Source organism: Heterocephalus glaber, unplaced genomic scaffold (assembly GCF_053883595.1).
Source record: "Heterocephalus glaber isolate CG9 unplaced genomic scaffold, H.glaber_assembly_v1.0 deba00001733, whole genome shotgun sequence".
Classification (NCBI taxonomy): domain Eukaryota; kingdom Metazoa; phylum Chordata; class Mammalia; order Rodentia; family Bathyergidae; genus Heterocephalus; species Heterocephalus glaber.
In genome coordinates this window covers 5,358,295-5,378,921 of record NW_028258444.1, presented here as the reverse complement: position 1 = coordinate 5,378,921, position 20,627 = coordinate 5,358,295, and the positions used below count along the sequence as shown (strand labels likewise).

General features: G+C 39.7%; 1 protein-coding gene across 8 annotated transcripts in view; it reads right to left on the bottom strand.

Annotated features, from left to right (window-relative positions):
* Bicd1 (BICD cargo adaptor 1) overlaps positions 1–20,627 on the bottom strand; it is a 220,662-nt gene that overhangs the window by 96,915 nt on the left and 103,120 nt on the right. For all 8 annotated transcript variants that reach the window (XM_021236545.2, XM_004855023.4, XM_004855022.4 and 5 more), the window contains exon 2: positions 20,405–20,617. In XM_021236545.2, the coding sequence (XP_021092204.1) occupies positions 20,405–20,617 (213 nt within the window). The remainder of the gene's footprint in view (positions 1–20,404; positions 20,618–20,627) is intronic.

Sequence of the window (20,627 nt, the reverse complement as noted above, 5' to 3'; positions counted from 1 at the left end):
AACATTTCTCTCTAGGATTCCAGGCACCTGTTCGTATCTCAGTCTCTTTAAATGGCATCTCCTTTTCTCCACTGAGTTTTCTATGTTGGAATGTCCAAGGCTGGATTCTTGGAGGTTTTCTCCTGTTGCTAAGTGATTATCTGAGTTCCCACCTTTAAATGCCATCAACCCCCAGTGAATCCCAAACTTCAGTCTCTGTCCTGAACTCCAGACTTTGTCTCTACTAACACACTTGTCTTTTCCACTTGGATGCCGAGTAGGCGTCTTGAATGAAACATGAACCAAACTGTTGCCCCTCCCCTCCACAGAGCCACTCTCTCTGTGAGGGTCCCTATGCTACAGCATGACAGCGTACTGTAGAGGCTCAGCGTCCAGCTCACCCGTCTGAATGTAAGTTTCATGAGGGCACGTGTATTGTCTTGTTTCTTGTTGTATCTACTGTGCTCAGACCGGTACCTGGCAAAAAAGCCTATGATCAATAAATATTTAATGAATTCAGAATAGTAATATAAAGAAAGTAAAAATAATAAACATTAGAAAACCTGTAAGTATCAAATCACGGTAAAAATGCTTTCTTAACAGTTCTTAAACAGTAGAAGAGTGTAAAGGGACTGCTTCTTTATGGCCTAGTGGGAATCTGCTGTATCATTTGTGGAGGTGGAGGTGGAGGTAATTATTTCCCTCCTCAGTGACTCCCCCCTCCCATTATTCCACTAGTTATCAAGCAATCCTGAGAAGGAAAAGAGGTAACTATGAACTAACAGGCTAGTGATGGCAAACCTTTTAGAGCTTTCCGCATTAAACAGCTGGCTGCAGCATACGTGCTGAGTACTGAGTTCAAGGCCAGCCTGGACTACCTACAGGGACCCTGTCTCCAAAAAAAAAAAAAATCCTATTTTATACTAGAAAGTCAATTTAGGCAACATTTAATAATATTCCCTTCTGGGCTGAGGATTTACCTCAATGGCACTGTGCCTGCCTTGCAAGCACAAGGTTCTGAGTTTGATCAGGTACTGGAGAAAAAAAAGAAAGAAAAGAATTAATATTCCCTTCTAAATTAAAAATAAAATCAGACCACTTGGTATTTTTAATATTCCTTTTCCACACATGCCAATGGGTGGACAAAAGTCTACTGGAAACAGAAAAGGAAGCAATGGTGACTGGGCTGTAAATGCCTAGATTTGAAGGATTAATCCAGATATCCATCTCCAGTATGGAGAATGGGACCCAAAGTAGCTCTTCCCAGAGAATTTATCCAAATTAAGGGATTGTGCTATCACTAACCACTTCTTAACTTTGACAGAAACCATGTTAAAATAAAGCACTGTTCCACCACTACAATTCATGTTTCTTGATAAGATGTCAATCTTGCTTTAATCCAACACTCAAATCCTTACAAATGCCCATTGCTTCAAGTTCTGATTCCTATTTCTAAACTGTTTATTGGGCACCTATCCTACTAACTACTCCAAGAACTTTGGATTAGCTCCTTTAATCCTCAAAATAACACCATATGGCTCATCTAAGAGATAAAGAAACTGAGGCAGGGAGAAGTAACTAACCACGCTTCAACTCCAGATCTGTTCAATCTAGACCCTGTGCTTCAACCACTGTGCCCTATGGCTCCTTTGTACGCTTTGTGGTGCTGACACACTGGAATGATATTATGACATATTTTATTACTGCTTATGCCCTATTGTTTAAAATGCTTTGAGGTAATTTATAATAACATATATAATAAAGCTGTTAAAACAGGAAAGTTAAAAGAAAAAATAAGGCAAGTATCCTTGAGAAGGACAATCCTAAGCCTTATCCTGACATAGTTATATCAGGACTAAGGAAGAGACCCTGTGTCTGGCGAATCCACCCAGCATAGATAAGACTATATTCAATGAACCATCTGCTCCAGAAAAAACATTTGATCTTAGGTGAGACTGCCCACCTGGGCAAATAGTTCACACACCAAATAACAGCAAATGTCCTAATCAGGGCTCAAGTAGTTACTTGAACTAAGATTTATCTACTTTGTTGTTTGTTCATTTTTGCAGTGCTGGTAATTAAACTCAGGACCTTGAGCATGCTAGTCAAGCACTCTACCACTGAGCTAAGCTACACCTTCTTGAACTGAACTTTAAATTAAGCTTTTTGATTCCAATCAAACAAGTAAAAAAGGAAAAACATTTGGTCCTACAGTTCTACCTATCCGATTTTAAAATACTACCAGATATTCAAGAGAAACACATTTGCTCACTATTACTTTCATCCCTATTGTACAGGTGAAGAAACTGAGGCTTAGAAAAAGGATTTAGACAAGATTCTACTGAAATGAAGTGGAGGGGCCTGAATGTGAACTCAGATCCTTCCTGACATCAGAGTCCACATTTTAAAACATCCCCTCAGAGTGCACTTTCTAATATCCTACATGAAGAGAAAGCTAAGCTTAAGGAACAATGGGGGAACTGATCCACTTTGTTTTAACTTGGGCTCTGCCCTCTGAGTATCTATCCACTCAGTTTTAGAATAACAAGTAGGCAATTAAGAGTATCTGATGACAGCCTCAACTATTCTGTGTTGCAGATGGAAGAGGAATGTTGGGTACCATCAAGCAATGGTTAGGGTGATGTTCCGTTAAAGTGATGAAAAGCCTGCTGTAGTGATTTGATTAGATGTGAAGGTCACCTTATCTTCATAAGCGGGACGGGAAAGGAGAGCCACAGGGTCCAAAGGCCCTTAAGAAGAGCTCCATCATATTGAGCAAATATTTGCAGAAAAAATTAGGTATTATTAGCTCTCTATTTCAAATACTGAAGAAGCTTAATATTGATTTTTAAATATTTAGTTGTAAAAAAAATATTTGGTTGGTTCCCACATTTCATTTTAGAGAATATTTATGAAAAGCAAATAATTTAATTTTGGAACAGTTGGTAGAGAATTATTCTTCTTGCCTATAGACAACTGAACTGTTTCTTTTTTTTTTTTTTGGTACCGGGGATCGAACTTAGGTCCATGCGCTTGCACAGCAGGCGGCTAAACCACTGAGCTAAATCCCTGGCCCTGAACTATTTCTTAAAGGTATTTTTAGTAGAGATATTAAAATTAGCAGAGTTTAATAAAACAAAAAGGAAGTCTGAATCTGTCTTCCAAACCACTCTATCAAGAACACATGCATACTAATAAAAATGCAATCAGATCATTCAGGTATGACTTAAGAGTGACAAGGTCATCAAAATAATTGAAATATAAGAAAAAAGAAGAGAAAAACAACATTTGTAAATTTTACACATATTATTACATGCTAAAAATTAAACAGTGTAACCTTGATATAAAATTGGGTAGAGAGAATAAGAGAAGAAGAAAGAAATAAGACAAAATAGAGCTGAAACAGGACAAGGATGAAAAATCATAAGACAATGAAGACAGAATAATGCAGGCTTCCTCTTGGATAACAATCCAAGTGTTTTTAAGGAAGGAATAAATTTAATTAAAAGGAATTATGAAGAAAACCACTCAGACCAAAAAAAAATTTTATTTATTCAGAACCTAAGTGTTTAATTATCTTCTTCAAAATCTATTTGGACATCACAGCAGGGGAAACAGGATTAAATGTAACTATAATTTGTTATGCTTTTCTGATATACAAAGTAATTATGATGAGAATTTCATCAAAATGTAAACCCTTAATCCCAGGATTTATGCCAATCTCAAAGCTTATAAATCATGTTTTAAAGAACAATGTGCAATCACAAAAGTTGTATATTATAGGAAGCAGAACTAATGTACTATGCCTATTTTTCTTCACTTGAATTGAAAATGACTTACTAGCAATTCTTTCTTTTGCTTACTTGTTCTCCAACATTATAAAAACATTCTGTTTCTTGTTAGCTTCCGTCTTTTTTTGAGATTAATTTACTCTGCTCTTCCCAGTTTAAACTGTTTTTTAAAGTTTTCATTATTTTATTAGTATATGTTTCAGTACAAAATGCGTACAATTATCATGTGGAGTTGATACATGTACATAATACACCTTAATTCTTTTTTTCTTTTATCCCCTACCCCTTTTCTCCCTCCATGCTCCTTTCAACTCTTGGACTCCTTCCCATTTGCAAAATAAGTGAATTAAGTCAGACACACAAGCTTAAATATCACATGGTGTCTCTTATATAAGAAACTAAAATATATACATACAAATAAAGAGCAAAATGGAATATAGATAAATAGGAAGTAAGGAGATCTTTTTCACATGGATAGGGGAAAAGAGATGGAAGGAGGGGAGGGAAATGAGATAAAAAAAAAACCACTGAAGAAATCTCATAGGAAATAATTAGTAAATTTAAAAACAAACAAAAAAAATAAAAAATAAAAAAAAATTTCTAAAAATTAAAAAATAAAAATAAAAACATATCTAGACCTCAGTATGTCAAAAGGAAAACAAGGACAGAAAACAAGAACAGTAAGAAATGACACACTAAGGGAAATACTCATACCAAAGGATTAAGAAAAATCAATAATTATCTAGCACCTATAAACAGTAGAAACATTAAAATCTAATAAATAAATTGCAAAATTTAAAAAAATATAAATTATTCCTTAAAATGCACAATTAATTTACATATTGATAATTCCACAAATTATTGAAAGTGGAACATTTCTGATATTTATTATTTTTCTCTAGATGTCTACCATATGTATGCCAAGCTCTGTCCTAGGACAAAATGATGAATAAGATGAACCATTCCACTACCCACAATGACCTTATAAATTTATACCAAAATACCACTATTTACCTATCAAATAAGCTGCAAAGAACTATAAAACCTACTGCTTGCCAAGTACTTTAGCTTGGATCTTGCACATCCCCCAAATGCCTACAAGTTGAAGGCTTGGTCTGCAGCCAGTGGTGCCATTGGGAGGGGGTGGGGCCTTCAATAAGAGGGGAGACCTGGTTGGAAAGAGGTGTCCCTGAGGGGAGCACTCTTGAAAGGGACCCTGGTATTCCACCCCTTTCCCCCCTCTCTTTGGTGCCCAGCTGCAACAAGGTAAGCAGTTTATTGTGTTCCATGTTCTCCACAATCATATGCTGCCTCACTGCAGGCCTAAAAGCCAGAGTCAACTGACCATGGACTGAACCTCTCAAACTGTGGCCAAATAAGCCTTTCCTGCTCTGAAGTCATTCATCTCAAGTATTTCATCACAGTGGCAGAAAGCTAACTGACATACCGGAGCTTGGTGAAATGGGAAATTTTTTCTTTTATCAATGGGAGAATAAATTGGCTTAATTCTTTAGAAAAGCAATACAGTTTTCTGTAGGGTCTTAAAAAAAAAGCCTTATACCATTTGGTACAGTTAATTCTACCTCTGGAATGCTATCCTTAAGAAAACAATCCTAAGTACAGTTTAAAAATAGCTTAACACTGACTAACTAAAGCTGTGCTAAGTACTCTTTCAAGTATTTCACATGTAAGGATTCATTTAGTCCTCACAACAGCCCCCTTAGAAGAGGAATTGTCATTAATCCACTTACTAGATAACACTATGGCCCAGTGAGGATAACTCATTTGCGCAAGGTTACTCAGCTAATATCTGCTTAGCCAGCGTTAAACCTGGTAAACAGGGAGATGAGCACACTTAGAAAACCCGCACTTAGCCCTAGAAACAAAACCCAAAAGCTTCTAATTTCAATTATTTGCAAAGTTTCAAGTAATAAAACTCATATGTAGTTCTATTTAATACAGTTTCCTTTTGTTAATCGTCTTTATCCTATAGTTAATGTTATATTTTTAGGCTTCAACGAAATTTCCTAGAAATCCTATTTTTATTTCTTATTTTTTATTTTTTTGGTACCAGGGATCGAACTCGGAACCTTGCGCTTGTGAGGCAGACAGTGGAACCACTGAGCTAATCCCTGGCCCAATCCTATTTTTTGCCCAGCCCCAAGCACAGGAAAAAAAAAGACTGTTTCAGTTTTTGATTTTATTATAGACAGCTAAGTTAGGTAGAAATATTATAGGCAGTCAGGGAGGGTTGGGGCCCAGAAGTCAGTGCAAAAGATGGAACCCATTACAACTGTGGGTGGAGGCACATTCGTTGAAGGCCAGACCTCAAGACAAAGATGAAATGACTACACCTACCTCCCCAGGGATAAACAAAAATGATAGATATTCTAAATGGCCATCAATCACCTGGGTGGGGGACCAAGACCTTGACCCAACCCTTCCAGGAAAAGTCTTTATTCTTTCCATGAACACTTGCTAAGTGACTTGCTTCTTCATTGGATTAATATTACCAATATTACCTAACTATTCTTGTAATCTTATTGGTTGATCATAATTTTGTTCCACCTTATGCCCACATCATGATTCTGTACCCACCTCATGATTTTGCTCTATAAAACTTCTTTGAGAAGTGGGCTTGTGGGCAACCCACTTTCCGGGTCCCTTTCTGTCTCTCTTAGATAGCAGGGATCTTGTCAGGGGATTTAGCTCAGTGGAGCAGCGCCTGCCTGGCAAACACAAAGTCTTGAGTTCAATTGCTGGTACCAGAAAAAAACAAACAAAAAAAGACAGAACGTATCTTTCCCTCAATAAATATTTGCTACTCCTAACCTCCATTGTTCCTAGAATTCATTCTTCAATTTTAGAGAACACGAACTCATCGTATCAGATATCTAACAGGTTGGGAGTTATATTTCTCTTATATCATTTGGAGGTCCTTATATCACCCCTATATCAATTTAACAGAATGTGTTGGGGAAAGTCCCCCTCCAAAAGCAGTTAGAGCAGAGCACCAACAAGCCAGTTAGCATTTGTAATACCCTTTGTTGAATTCAACCTCCATAACTATCTTAGCCCATTTTGTGCTGCTACAGCAGAATACTGAGACTGAGTAATATACAGAAGAGAAATTTATTCCTTATGTTCTGGGGTGGGGGAGTCCAAGAGCACAGCATCTGCATCTAGGAGGGGCCTCTGTGCTTTGTCCTACCATGGTAGATGGCATCACAGGCAAGCCTGGGTCTCTCCTAGTCTTGTTGTAAAGCAATTCATCCCACCTTGAGGGCTCCACTCTCATGGCCTCTTCTAATACTAATTACTTCCCAAAGGCCCCACCTCCAAGCACCATCAAAATATAAATTTAGGGATGAATTTTTCAACACATGAACTTGTGAGAGACACATTCAAACCATAGCCATGACCCTGACCTCTACTCAGTTCATAAAGGAGTACAAATCACAGACTGCTAGTAGAGAATGAACCAACTTCAAGGTCATCTCAGATATGCATTAGAACAAAGAAGTAAAAACCTGGCATGGAGTTTTTAATAAGGAAGATTTCCCTTAGGCTGGAGAGTCGAGAGGTGTCTGCCTGGATATTTCACATAGGACACTAATTAAGCTGTGTACTGGGTACTGGAGGATACCTGCCAGGTGCTGTCTGCTCTGATTCTGGCAACTACCCTGGGAGGAACAGTCCAAGGGGAGAGAAGTGATTTCTACTATTAGAGTGAACTGCAAATCCACTGGATTCTCCTGAGCAGTGTAATAAAGGTAGACATTGCCTCACGTATGCTATTTCCATTAAGGTTTGACTTAACTGGATGGTCACCTTGAAGGAGACATTTTACAACAAGTTAAATTCAGCAGAGTTTCCATTTTTCTTTGCCCCAGAGACTGGACAATCACAGTCACATATGACTCTCTGCACATACACATGGAAAGCATTTGGCAACTCAATAGTATTTCTCTCAATCTGAAGCTTAAAGGTGGATTTGTCCATCACAATAAGAGGAGTAATGACTCTGTCTGACCTTGGAGTGACTCACTGCCCTTCTTTGCTGACTGGCCCCAAGCAGAAAGGGTAATGCAAAATGAATGAATGGGTGAGTACACCGCAATGAGATGGGCATCGGCAACTCTACTCTTCTGAATCCTATTCATTTTAAACATATCTTCTCTCTGCCCTGTGTAGATTGGCATATGATTAAAAGAGAATGATGAGTGGCCAAAGTTGAGCATTTATTATTTTTCTCTTTCTTTTTCACTTTCATATTGGTATAGAATATGCATTTCCAGTGGAAGTGCCGGTGGTTGTAACCTCCATGGAAGGCTGAGTAAGGGTCCCAGAGATTTCCAGGTCTTAATCCCTGGAACCTGTGAATGTTACAGAGTAACAGATACTTTGTAGATGTGGTTAAATTAGGGAGTTCAATTTGATGGAGCAATTACTTTGGACCCTCTGGTACACCCTAAGTGTAATCACAGTGTCTTCCTAAGAAGGAGGCAGAGGGAGACTTGACACCAAACCAAGATGCCATGCAGCTTGGAGAGATAGAAAAGCCATGAACCAATGAATACAAAGAAGGGTTTGTCTACTTCCTAGCACCTCTGGTAGGGGTTTGGTCCTGCCAAATCCTCATTTTAGCTCTAAATTCCAGGCTTCTGGCCTCAAGAACTGAAAATCAGTTGTACTATGTTAAGCCACAAAACGTATACTCCTTTGCTACAGCAGCTATACAAAACTAATACAGGGGGTAAAAATTGGTCACTAAGGAAGCAAAAAAAAATCCTAAGATATTACATTGATGGTGGTTTTCTCACATTCAAACTAATATCTCAGTATTTAATTTTGTGACAATTGGGAAAAATTAGGGGGAAAAAATGTCCTAAAAGGAGATAATGAGCTTGGTGTGGTGGTTTGTGCCTGTAATCCCATCCCCTGGGAGTCTGCAGCAGGAGGTCACTAGTTCAGTCTCCCCCTGGGCAACTGTGAGAGGCCCTAGTTCAAAAAAAAAAAAAAAAAGATGATAATGAAAATACATTGTGTGCTCACTTTGGGAGCACATATACTAAAATGGAAAAAACTGTGAATCATTTCATTGGCAAGCACTGCCAATGAAAACTTGATTTAAATGTGATATAACATTTTCATTATTTTCAAGGTCCTGTTTCATTATCATTAATTGTTGTGGATACAAAGTGACTTGCTATCTGACAAGTTCTTATATATTCTTTGTTCTAATTACTGAGTTACCTATCCAGAAAAAGCTTGCTGGCCAGCTCTGTGTACAGGTAGCAGAGCACCTCATCTTCAGACACTCTCTTCCACATGCTAGTTAAGATACATGAATAATTTTGCCTATAAGTATGGCTGATCTATTAATAATAAGCATGTTTAAAAACAACTGTAGTGCCAGGCATGGTTGTACATGCTTATAATCCCAGCCCTTGAGAGGCTGAGGTAGGAGGACCACAGTGGGTTCGAGGCCAACCTGGCTACCTAGTGAGTTCAAGGCCAGCTTGAACTACAAAACCAAAGACCCTATCTCAAAAAACAAAACAAAACAAAAACAATTGTAGGGCTTTCTTGTACACCAACAGATTGCGGTGTCATGAAATCCATTTTGATATTCTAGAGTTCTATAATCTGGCGCAGGCTCTGAAGTCCTTGTATACCTTGAGAGCCTCAGATGTTTAGTTACAATTCTGTTTTTTGAAAAATTGTTGTAGTGAAACCAAAACTCTGTCAGAAAACTATTTCTAAATAAGTAATTTCATATTCTGAACAAGTGATGATCTGGATGCCAGCTAAGTAGGTAATCAACGTGTAGCCTGTCTTACAGGATGCGCAATGCATAATTCAAATACAAGGTGAAGTTTAGGTCTACTAACACATCTAGGACAACTCAGTCTGTCTTTGTTGGTTAAGCATTAGTTTGAGATACATATAGCTTATATAAATGCAGTCTTTATTACCTTAATAACTTCAAAAATGTTACACATATTTTCTAATAAATAGCAAATAACATCAATATATCACTGAGCTCACTCATTAGGCTGGTCAAGTATAAGTTTCCTATAACCTTCCAGAAATTAAGTCCTGAGTGGATTCAGGTATCCTTGATTGTTAGATTAAGTTGTAAATTCCCTTAGGAGAATTAAATGGCTGAACAGAATCTTAATCAGGCTAGACCTGCCAAATAGGATGTTCTCTAGAAATAAGAGGTCAAGATGTGTAAAAAAAAATGTTTAAAATTGTCTGCTAAGCATTTCAGCTGAAATGCTGACTGCATTACTTCTCCTTCTGCCCAGGCTGCACAGGGAACAAAATCTGAGCATGGGGTGGGAGAAGAAATTTGAAGCCAAATCAAGGTATTTTTAGTCCAAGAATCGATGTGTGCAAAATAGATTGTGCACAGATCCTCATTCTTACATTCCAAGGGGGAGAAATAACCCTATTCACAAGACACACAAGGGAAGGGAGAGCAGGATGGAAGGAAGAGAGCAAAGGGTGGAAGGGAGGGAATGAAGAGTGAGGATAGAAATCCTTGTATATATGCTAAGTATGCACCATGCTAATTCTATATTTTAAAAAGTAGGCTGCTTCTTGCTGTTTATTATTTGCAAATGGTCAATGATAACTGATAAAAACTTAATGACTTTGAAAAAACAGACTGAAAAGTTACTTTAAAAACAAGTTTTTAAACTTAGGCCAGCTCCAGAGTTGCCATACTTCCGTACATTCTGAGCAATGCTCTCTTGTCTTTTCTAACGCTAGCTTGACCTTCCCTGCAGTTTCCCTTTTATTATCCATTTGGCATAGGTTTTAATGACTGGCTGCTACACAGGAAATAGATGTAGCTATCATATCAGGCCAGAAATTTATCCCTTTTCTCATTGTCTAATGCAGAAATAAAAGCATGGCACCATGCTGTGTCCAAATGATGTCCAATAGCTGGATGTTGTAAATATTTAAAATGCATAAAAGTTTGAAGTTCTCCCCAAAATATTTGGGATCATAGAGATGCAGTCTTTATTCCCTTCTATAATAACCACAAAAACACTACACGTTTTGAAATAATTATCAAATGACATCTTTTCGAGAACTATTCAAAAGCTACTGCATAATTTCTCATTGACAAACAACTGCTCTTTTAAAAAAACGGAAAAATATTTCCAAGCTTTACATGGAGAAACTCCTCACGATACTGCCTATGTTTTCTGACCAACTGATATTCACTGACTCTGAGCATATGGGATTATAGCAGGCATCGAGATGGTCTCAGATGTGCATAATGCACACCTCGCCTTCCTTTAATGGAAACTGGACTCTCCCTTGAGACACTGCTTCCCCTGAATCACTCTCAAGTGCTGATTCTTCTATTCCCGCAGCCCCTTAACACAGGGCCTGAGGTGGAATTCTTGTCCCTTTTGCTGCGTGTGTCTCCTCTCAGAGTATTTACCCTCCTCCTCCCCAATAATTCTTATGTCATCAGATCATACCCTCCATACCCAGCATTGTCACTGTTACCTGCTAACCAGCAGCTTGTTCCCCATCATTTCTCTTGGATTGTAGCTCCTGGCTCACTGTCATCATCTCCGAAGTGCCAGTCTTAATTCTGGGCATTCTTATTATGGATACTGTCACTTGGATCTCTTTTTTATTTTGGTACTGGGGATCGAACTCGGGTCCTTGAGCTTGCGAGGCAGGTGGCAGAACCACTGAGCTAAATCCCCGGCCCTCACTTGGATCTCAAAAGCCCCCACCCTACCAAGGGTCCATGTGTTACAGGCTCAGTCCCCAGCTTGGAGTTGCTGGGAGGTAGCGGAACCTTGAGCTTTAGTTCACTAGGGTGCCCTCCAAGGGGCCTGTGGAGCCCCATTCTCTTCTTCTTTCTCTATGTTCTACTCCTCGGCTATAGGGGGAGCGGTTTTGCTCTGCCATGCTCTCCAGTCAGGATGTGTTGCCCACCCCGCTCCCACATCCATGTCAGCCTGGCTGCAGTGAGGGTGGATGTGACTTCTCCCTCTCAGGGGCACTCCTAGCATCCATGTGAGGTCTTCACTATAGTGAGCTGAACAAAATTTTTTCTAGAAAGTAGTCTACCTGTGGTATTTTGTAATAGCAATGAAAAACAGACTAATACACTCTGGAAAATGACAATTTTATAAGAATTAAAAGGTAAGTGGCAAACTGGGAGGAAATATTTGTAAATCACGTATCTGACAAAGGACTTATATGCAGAATACATAAAGAATTCTCAACATTTACCTAAGATACAACTAAATTAAAAATGAGCAAGAGCCTTAAACAGACACTTTACTAATGTTTTATCCATTAGGGAAACGAAAATCAAAACCACAGGACCAGCTATAATAAAAAATACTGACAATACCAAGTGTTGGAAAGGATGAGGGGCAACAGAAATTCTTGCTTGGTGCTAGAGGAAATGTAAAATGGTGTACCTTGGGAGCAGTGCTACATAATTTTAGGGAAAAACCATTTGATTAGGCCTAGTTCTCCAGCCTACAGGCCAGCTATGGCATTTTGAGACATGATCCCAGTTTGACCTCTGGTCACAACTGAAACCTCAAGGATCCCGTGATGCTGTGATTCTCCAGGACAAGACCACACCTTCAGGAGACATCCTGGGAGGAACCAAATCTTCATCTGCATAGTTCCTCATTGATTTTTTTTTTGTAAGGCGGGGCGGGGATTCAGCGGAACCAATGAGCTAAATCCCCGGCCCAGTTCCTCCTTGATCTAGGAATTCCGTCACTCCCTAGTCATCTGTTAAATGTTTCTCCCAAGGTGTGGCAAGCTCTGGGGCTTTTGTCTTGTGCTGCTCTGGGCTTTTGTCTTTTGCTGCTTTGATCAGGCCCAAAGCTCAGCTTCTTCTCCAAGTCTCATTTTTCCTAACCTTTCCTGTATAATAAGTTAATTCGCCTTGTGCTGCCATGGCTCGCAGGAGACTAGGACTCACTGCAGAGGTTCTAGTAACGTTCCCTTTCCCTGTTCCCTACAGGTGTAGCCATTGTGGACAAGTTAAATGTACACTTCCCATATCCCTCAGCATCCTCACTCTGTTAAGAGTTAACCCTAGAGAAATTAACACTTAGGGTTACACAAAACATAAATGTACATGAATGTGTACAGCAGCTCTAGTCTAAATCTGAGAATAATCCAAATGTTCTTCAATAAGTAACTCAATTAAACAAGCTGCAGTATATCCATGCAGTGGAATGATACTCAGCAATAAAAGAAGCAAGCTTGATATATATAACAACTTGGGTGAATCTCAAAGGCATTATGCTGAAAGGACCCAGTCAAAAGGTTGTATACTGCATGATTTAATTTTTGTGAGTTTCTGAATAGACAAAGCTGTAGTGATAGAAGATAACTGATTATCAAAGGTACTTAACTTGCATCTGGCTTACCTGAGGCACTTGAGGTGTTGAATATGTAACTGTAAAGATGAAAACCCAAAATATTAAAACCATAGAATGAATGCTTACAAAGAAACTCACCATGCAGGTCCAATGGTTCATATTTTCAAGGATTTCCAATAGAGGTAAAGACAGTGAATAGTGTCACATTTTCAAAGCACATACACTTTAAAGTGTCAACTGTCAGTTTAAACTGCATGTCAGTTTAGAAGGGTAACCAGGATGCTCAGGGATCATGAAACCATGTCACATGAGGAAGTACAAATAGATCTAGAAAAGGACAAGAGAGCTCTTTCCAAATATTTAAAGTTGTTGGGCAAGGGTTAAAACAGTCAAATGAAATAAGAAACTAAAACAAAAATTCTCTGTAGATCCAGAGGCTAGAAATATGGCCAGCTGGTGAAATATACAGGGCATCAACTTTTTAAAAATAAACAAACAATCAAGCAGTTTAACAATTAGAGCTGCCAAGCAACAGGCTGGGCAGATTTGGGGGGAAGGCGAAAGATACAGAGTGAACAATAACTTAGCACTTTTATTTTATTAGTTATTTTACGCAGGACCTGTAAGTTAGAACTGTCATCTCCATGGTGGCAGTAAGGAGACTGAATACAGACAATACTATGACTTAGTTAAATGTCCCCAAAGGTCCATGTTTTTAAAGCGTGGTCTCCATATACGCACTGCTGGAAGGCAGTGGAGGGAGGTCCTAATGGGAGCTCCTGTGGTCGGCGGAGGTGTGTCCTTGAAGGGGAGAGTGGTGCCCCAGCCTTTTCTTCTGCTGTTGTTTTTTGTGTCGTGGTTATGGGATAAGGCATTATTCTGCCATCCATTCCCTGCCATCATGTGCTGCTTTGCCAAAGAAAATCATAGACTGAAATTTCCAAAACTGTCAGCCAAAATAACCTTTTCTAAGTTAAATTGCTCAGATGTTTGTTACAGTAAGAGCAAGCTGACTAACACAGAGAGCTATGTAACTTGTCCAATAGCTCATAACTGGTAAATGCCACAGCTGAAATTCAAACCCAAAGATGGCTAACCCTAATTCAATTCAACTCAATAAATATTATTTTTTAATGTCTTTTTTGGTCAGGAATTGTGCTGGGTATTGGGAATATCAAGATAAATGAGAGAATCCAGTCCCTTCCTTGACAGGAATTTAGCTTATTTTTTCCATACTGCTGGAAGTGTCTGAATAACAGCTACGGGACTATTCAAAGTAATTAACAAAACACCAACTGAGGTGCCTTCCCACCCTAAAATTTTATGGATATGGATTCTTTATGGTAGAAGAGACATATCCTTAACAAAGTAATATAATAGATTTTTGGAAATTGAGTCACTAGTATATTATGAAATTTTACTGTATATTCCAGAGAGGGAAAGACTAGACTCTCACACATCATAAAAATTATATTAACTAAGCGGTTTTAAAAATATAAAGTCATCACATTCTACTAAAATGTTAATAATGTTCCAACAAATTACAAATTTATCTATTGTCATAATCTGTTCCTGCTGTTACAACAAAATACTTAAGATTGAGTAATTTATAAAGAACAGGAATTTATTCCCCACAGTTCTGGAAGCTGGAGGTCTGTGATCAAGGCACCAGCAGGAGTCTTGGTGTGGCTGCCCTCCACTCCAAGATGGCACCTGTGCCTGCATCTTCTCAAGGGAAGAAATATTGAGTCTACATGGTAGATGGGACAGGGAAGCAAACCCTCAATAATTCCCTCCAGCCTTTTTATAAGGTGCTACTCCCATTCATGAGGGCTCTGTCCTCATGAGAGCCCCACCTAACACTCCCACACTGATGATTAATTCCAAGAAGGGAGACACATTCAAACCCCAGCAGCTATTGTATAAAAGCTTCATATAGTTCCCAGAAATTACGTTAGCCTGAGGCAAGACAGAGGAAAGGGCCACACGTGCTCTTAGCAGCTATTGTGACATGGAAGGAAGATGAAATGGCTGATGGAGAAAGCAGCCGGAAGTGAGTAGAGCAAACCCAGAGGCTGAGGGCTGCAACCAGCAATGCCATATGGCCAGGGCTGCAGGACTCCTTTGGAGCTCACATCTTATCATATCCTCCTAGGGATGCTGGACATGGAGTCACAAGATATAATGTTTGCCCTGCTGGGTTTCAGTCTTGTTTTGGTCCAATTCCTTTCTATCCCCCTATTCCTCCCTTTTGGAATGCTAATGTTACCCTGTACCATTTTGTGCCAGCAGTGTTTGTTTGTTTGTTTGATTTTGCAATATGGGAGATTTAACTCAGGGCCTTCACACTGAGCTACATCCTTAACCCTTTTTTATTTTGAGATATGGTCTTGCTAAATTGCCCAGGCTGGGCTCAAACTTGCAATCATCCTGTGTCAGCCTCTTGAGTGCTAGGATTACTGATGTGTGCTACCATGTCCAGCTAGTATATAACTTTCTTTTTGTTTTTTTACAGGGGCTCAGAACTAAAAGTCTGCCTTGAGTCTCAGAAGAGACTTAGGACTTGGGATTTTCAGCAATCTGGAACTGTTACTAAATGCATTTTGCATAGAGAGATGGACATGAGACTTTTGGGTGCCAAGGGTGGAATGTTCTGGTTTATATGTAGAATGTCCCCCAAAATCCTCATGTGTTCAGAGGTTGGGCTTTTGGAAAGTGATTGGATTATAGAGGTGGGACCTGGAAGGGTATACCTCCCTCCCTGACTATCATGGCATGAGCAGCTTTCCTCTGCAGCAGGCCCTTCCACCATTGCATTTCTGCACTTGAAGTGGCCAGCCATAGACAAAACTTCTCAAACTGTGAACCAAAATAAACCATTCCTCCTTTAAACTGAGGGTGGCAGGTATTTTGTCCCAGCAATGAAAAAATGACTAAGACAGGCTCCTTGAATTATATTTCTCTTTATACTGCCTCAGTTTGGAGATAGGGTCTCACTATGTAGTTCAAATTGGCCTTGAACTTACTATGTAACCCAGGCTGGTCTCCAACTCATGGCAATCATCCTATCTCAGCCTCCTGAGAGCTGGGATTATGAGTGTGCACCACCACACCCAGTTTTGCTACCACTCATTCTTAATCTATTTCTGCTGCTCATCATAAACCTACCCATTAGAAACTGCACTGAAACACAGCATATGCAGGCCAGGATGCTCTGTCAATCACCACTGTCTTTCAAGGCAGGCGGCAGAACCACTGAGCTAGATCCCCGGCCCTATTTTCTCTCTAATTTTTTTTTTTTGGCACCGGGGATCGAACTCAGGTCCTTCTGCTTGCGAGGCAGGTGGTGGCACCACTGAGCTAAATCCCCAGCCCATGGCTGGGGGTATCACAATCCCCAACTTGAAACTATACTACAAAGCTACTGTGATAAAATCAGCATGGTACTGGCAAAGGAACAGACCTGAGGATCAGTGGAATAGATTAGAAGATCCAGAAACAACTCCAGACATGCTCAGCCACCTCATCTTTGACAAAGGAGCCAACCACCATCATTGGAGGAAAGATAGCATGTTTAATAAATGGTGTTGGAAAAACTGGATTTCAACCTGCCAAAGATTAAAACTAGACCCATACCTATCACCATGCACTAAACTAAGATTGAAGTGGATTAAAGATATAAATATTAAGACAGAAACACTAAACTTGCTGGAAGCTAAGTTAGGTAGAACTCTTGAAGACATTGGCATAGGAAAAGACTTCATGAACAAAACCTCAGCAGCACAGGAACTAGCAGAAAGAATCAGGAACTGGGATCTCATCTTATTAAAAAGCTTCTGCATTGTAAAAGAAACCACCAACAGAGCCAACAGACAACCTACAATCTGGGAAAAAATTTTTAGCAGCTGTACCTCAGACAAAGGTCTACTATCTAAGATATATAAAGAATTGAAAAAAATCAGACCCCCCCCCAAGTTCAAAGACCCAATTCAAAAATGGGCATCTGAAATGAACAGACATTTCTCAGACAAAGAAGTAAAAGCTGCAAACAAATACATGAAAAAATGTTCAACATCACTCATCATTTGAGAGATGCAGATGAAAACAACCCTGAGATTCCACCTCACCCCAGAAAGAATGGCTGCTATCAAGAAATCAACCAATAACAAATGCTGACGGGGGTGTGGGGAGAAAGGAACCCTTCTCCATTGTTGGTGGGAGTGCAGACTGGTGCAACCACTGTGGAAGTCAGTATGGAGATACCTCAAAGAACAAGGACTAGAGGTCCCATATGACCCAGGTATTCCCCTGCTGAGTATCTTCCCAAAAGAATTAAAAGGATCATACCACAGTGATATATGTGCACCCATGTTCATAGTGGCACAGTTTGTAATAGCTAAAGCTTGGAAGCAGCCCAAGTGCCCATCAACTGGAAACTGGATAAAGAAATTGTGGTTTTTTTATAAAATGGAGTACTACTCAGCCATAAAGAATGAAAAACTAGAGTCATTTATAGCTAAATGAATGCATATCTAGGCCATACTCTTAAGTGAAATAAATAGGACACACGGGTAAATACCGAATAGTTTCACTAGTGTGAGAAACTGATAGTGTAAACAAGGGTTAAAATGATTAAAATGAATAACTGATAATTTGAAATAGGAAAAAAGGTCCAAAGACGAAGGAGTGAAGGGAGGGGAAGGGGAAAGGAAAAGAGGGAAAGGAAAAACTATGAGAAAAGAAAAAAAAGGAAATGAAATCTATGTAAATAGGGAAGGGTGGAGGGGGTGAAGGGCGCACAGGTAATGGGGGAAAAAATAAGAACCAAGATATATCATGTACAGGTACAAGCACCCAATGATAAATGTAAATGAACTGTATACCTAAAATGTACCAATAAAAAAAAAATCACCACTGTCTTGACTCACACAGAAAGCATCTTTGGATATCTTGCCCTTTCCTAAATCTTGGTTGCTCTTTCCACAACAGCAGCCACCACAGTGTTGAGATGTGGATGTGCAGCTTTCACAGAATCCAGCCAGCTGACCGTCAAGACAGCTTGACTCACTGGCCACAGTTCTTCTCAATAACTGGCTGCATGTGTGTGCATACAGTCCTCAGTTGCTGGTCATTCATGGCCCTCTCTGCCAACTTGTACAGAAACTTGCTCATGGTGGCTGAGCTTGCCTGCTGTGGATGCTCCAGATGGTGGGCAAGGGCACTGCGTGACCTCTGGGCTCCTGCTGCGATGGGTGCTACTCTCACAGGGAAGCCTGGAGTCAGAGGAGCAAATGGTGATCCATTGGAGGAAGAGGTTCTAGTGGCCCAAAGGGCGAGCAAAGGATGGGAAAATCCACTTAAAGATGCATCAAATAAAGAAATGGAGAGCAGCTCTATATTTAACAATGGTTTGCATGGAGGGAAATAAGTGTAGGATACTGAAAACCATCTCATGCTCTTCTCTGAACCCCACATCGACTCCCCAAGATCAGTTTCTTTCTTTGTCTCCAGTAGTCACACGGCTGTATCTGGACATGTCCAAAGACAATGACATGAATAAAGCACACACTTTACTCTCAATATTCATTTAGTTCATTATAGCACAGATATGTGGAAATGTAATTTATTAAATTTCAATAAATTTTGAATATCTCATAATAATGGAAATCTATTTGTCATATATCACTCATTTCAAGAGAAAGGTACTACTCTTAAATTTTGCAATATTGGACAGAAGGGACTGTTTCTCTTATATTTTGGAATATTAATTTGTTCATCCTACATTTCTCTATTACTAACATATTCAATTAATGAACCCCCTCAACTGCAGCCCTGGCAGCTGCATGACTGTGGGTGTTGAAAGACATCTGCACCTTTTCCACGACTTTCATATGTGTGTGTTGTATACATGTGTTAAAATATCACACTGAACCCTATTAATATACACAATTAATACAAGTTAATAAAATACATTATAAAAATGGAGCAAATAATTTAATATGAAGTTTCCAAAAATGTTCTAAAAGGGGCACATGGATGCAGGGACTTTGGTTATCTATCTTTCACCACCCTTCCACTAAAGAAAGACTCCACCAGTCTGAAAATGACACAGCACATGATGCTGCCTTGGAAAAGCTGATGAGAAGTAGTTTGGTGGAGGCTCAGAGACCATGGAGATCCCTTGACTCATGATTTAGATAAAAAATGTCCCCTAAAGCACTCATGTGTTCAGAGGTGAGGCTTTTGGAAGGTGACTGGATCATGGAGCACTAACCCCATTAACAGAGTGATCCACTGATGAACTCATAGTTGAATGTGCTATAAGGAGGTGGGGCCTGACTGGAGGGAGCACTTTAACAGGGGTGTAACTCAAAAGGGTATGTCCTGTCTGCAGCCCCTTCATTTCTCTCTGGCTTTTTCTGTCTTTCTGCTTCCTGGCTACCATGAGCTGAGCAACTCTGCTCCACTGTGCCCTTTCACAATGCAATATTCCTACATTGGAGCCAGCCAATCATAGACTAAAACCTCTGAAACCATGAGCCAAAGTAAACCTCTCCTCCTTTAAGTTGTGGTGTCAGGTATTTTGTTCCACCAACAGAAAAGCTGATCAAGGGCTGGGGATTTAGCTTAGTGGTTCCGCCACCTGCCTCGCAAACGCAAGGTCCCAAGTTTCATCCCCGGTACCAAAAAAAAGAGAAAAGCTGATCAATACATTGACCTAATTCATACCAGCTATAATTTGCTGCCTTCTTTATAACTAGAAAAACAGTTTAGGGTTCTACACTGTCAGACTCTAAGACTCCTAGAACATTCCCCTGGGATCTCATTCCCCAGTGAGAAGCAACCTGAGCTAACACTATTATCATTTTGAATTGGTGCTGCTACAAACCATTACAGCCCACTGATGTTTTCCACCTCATGTTTGAACAGATAATGGGTGAAAGAAGTCTAAGGTCACTACGTTTTTTAAAAACCTTTGCAAAACTAGCAAGGCCAATTCCAAAATACTCAACCCAAGAAAACTTTAATTCTCAAAAAGTAATAAAAGAGAGAAAAGCTCATCCCAAAGCAAGGTGTTATTTTGCTAAAAATGCAAAAATAAAAACAAACCCTGCTAGCAACAGTATTACATGGTTCTTGCTTCAGACAGCCCTTCTGATTACAAAAAGTCTTATTCCTCTCCCCTACCAAGAGATTTCTCTCTCCCACCCAATGTGGCAGGAGAATGGTTTACTTATTTACCTCCTTCAGGTCCTGAACGACAGCCGTGAGCCTCTCATTTTCTGCCTGGATGTTAGTGACCACAGCCCGGCTCTGTTTCAGTTCGTTCTGCATTTCCAAGATCTTGCCCAGGTAGTAAGCTTCCTTCGACGCCGATTCCTGTAGAAGTGTTTCCTCCCGAGTCTCTCCATCCTCGGCAACTTTGCGGTGGATAGAGTAGGACTGCCCGAATGCCTGCACAGCA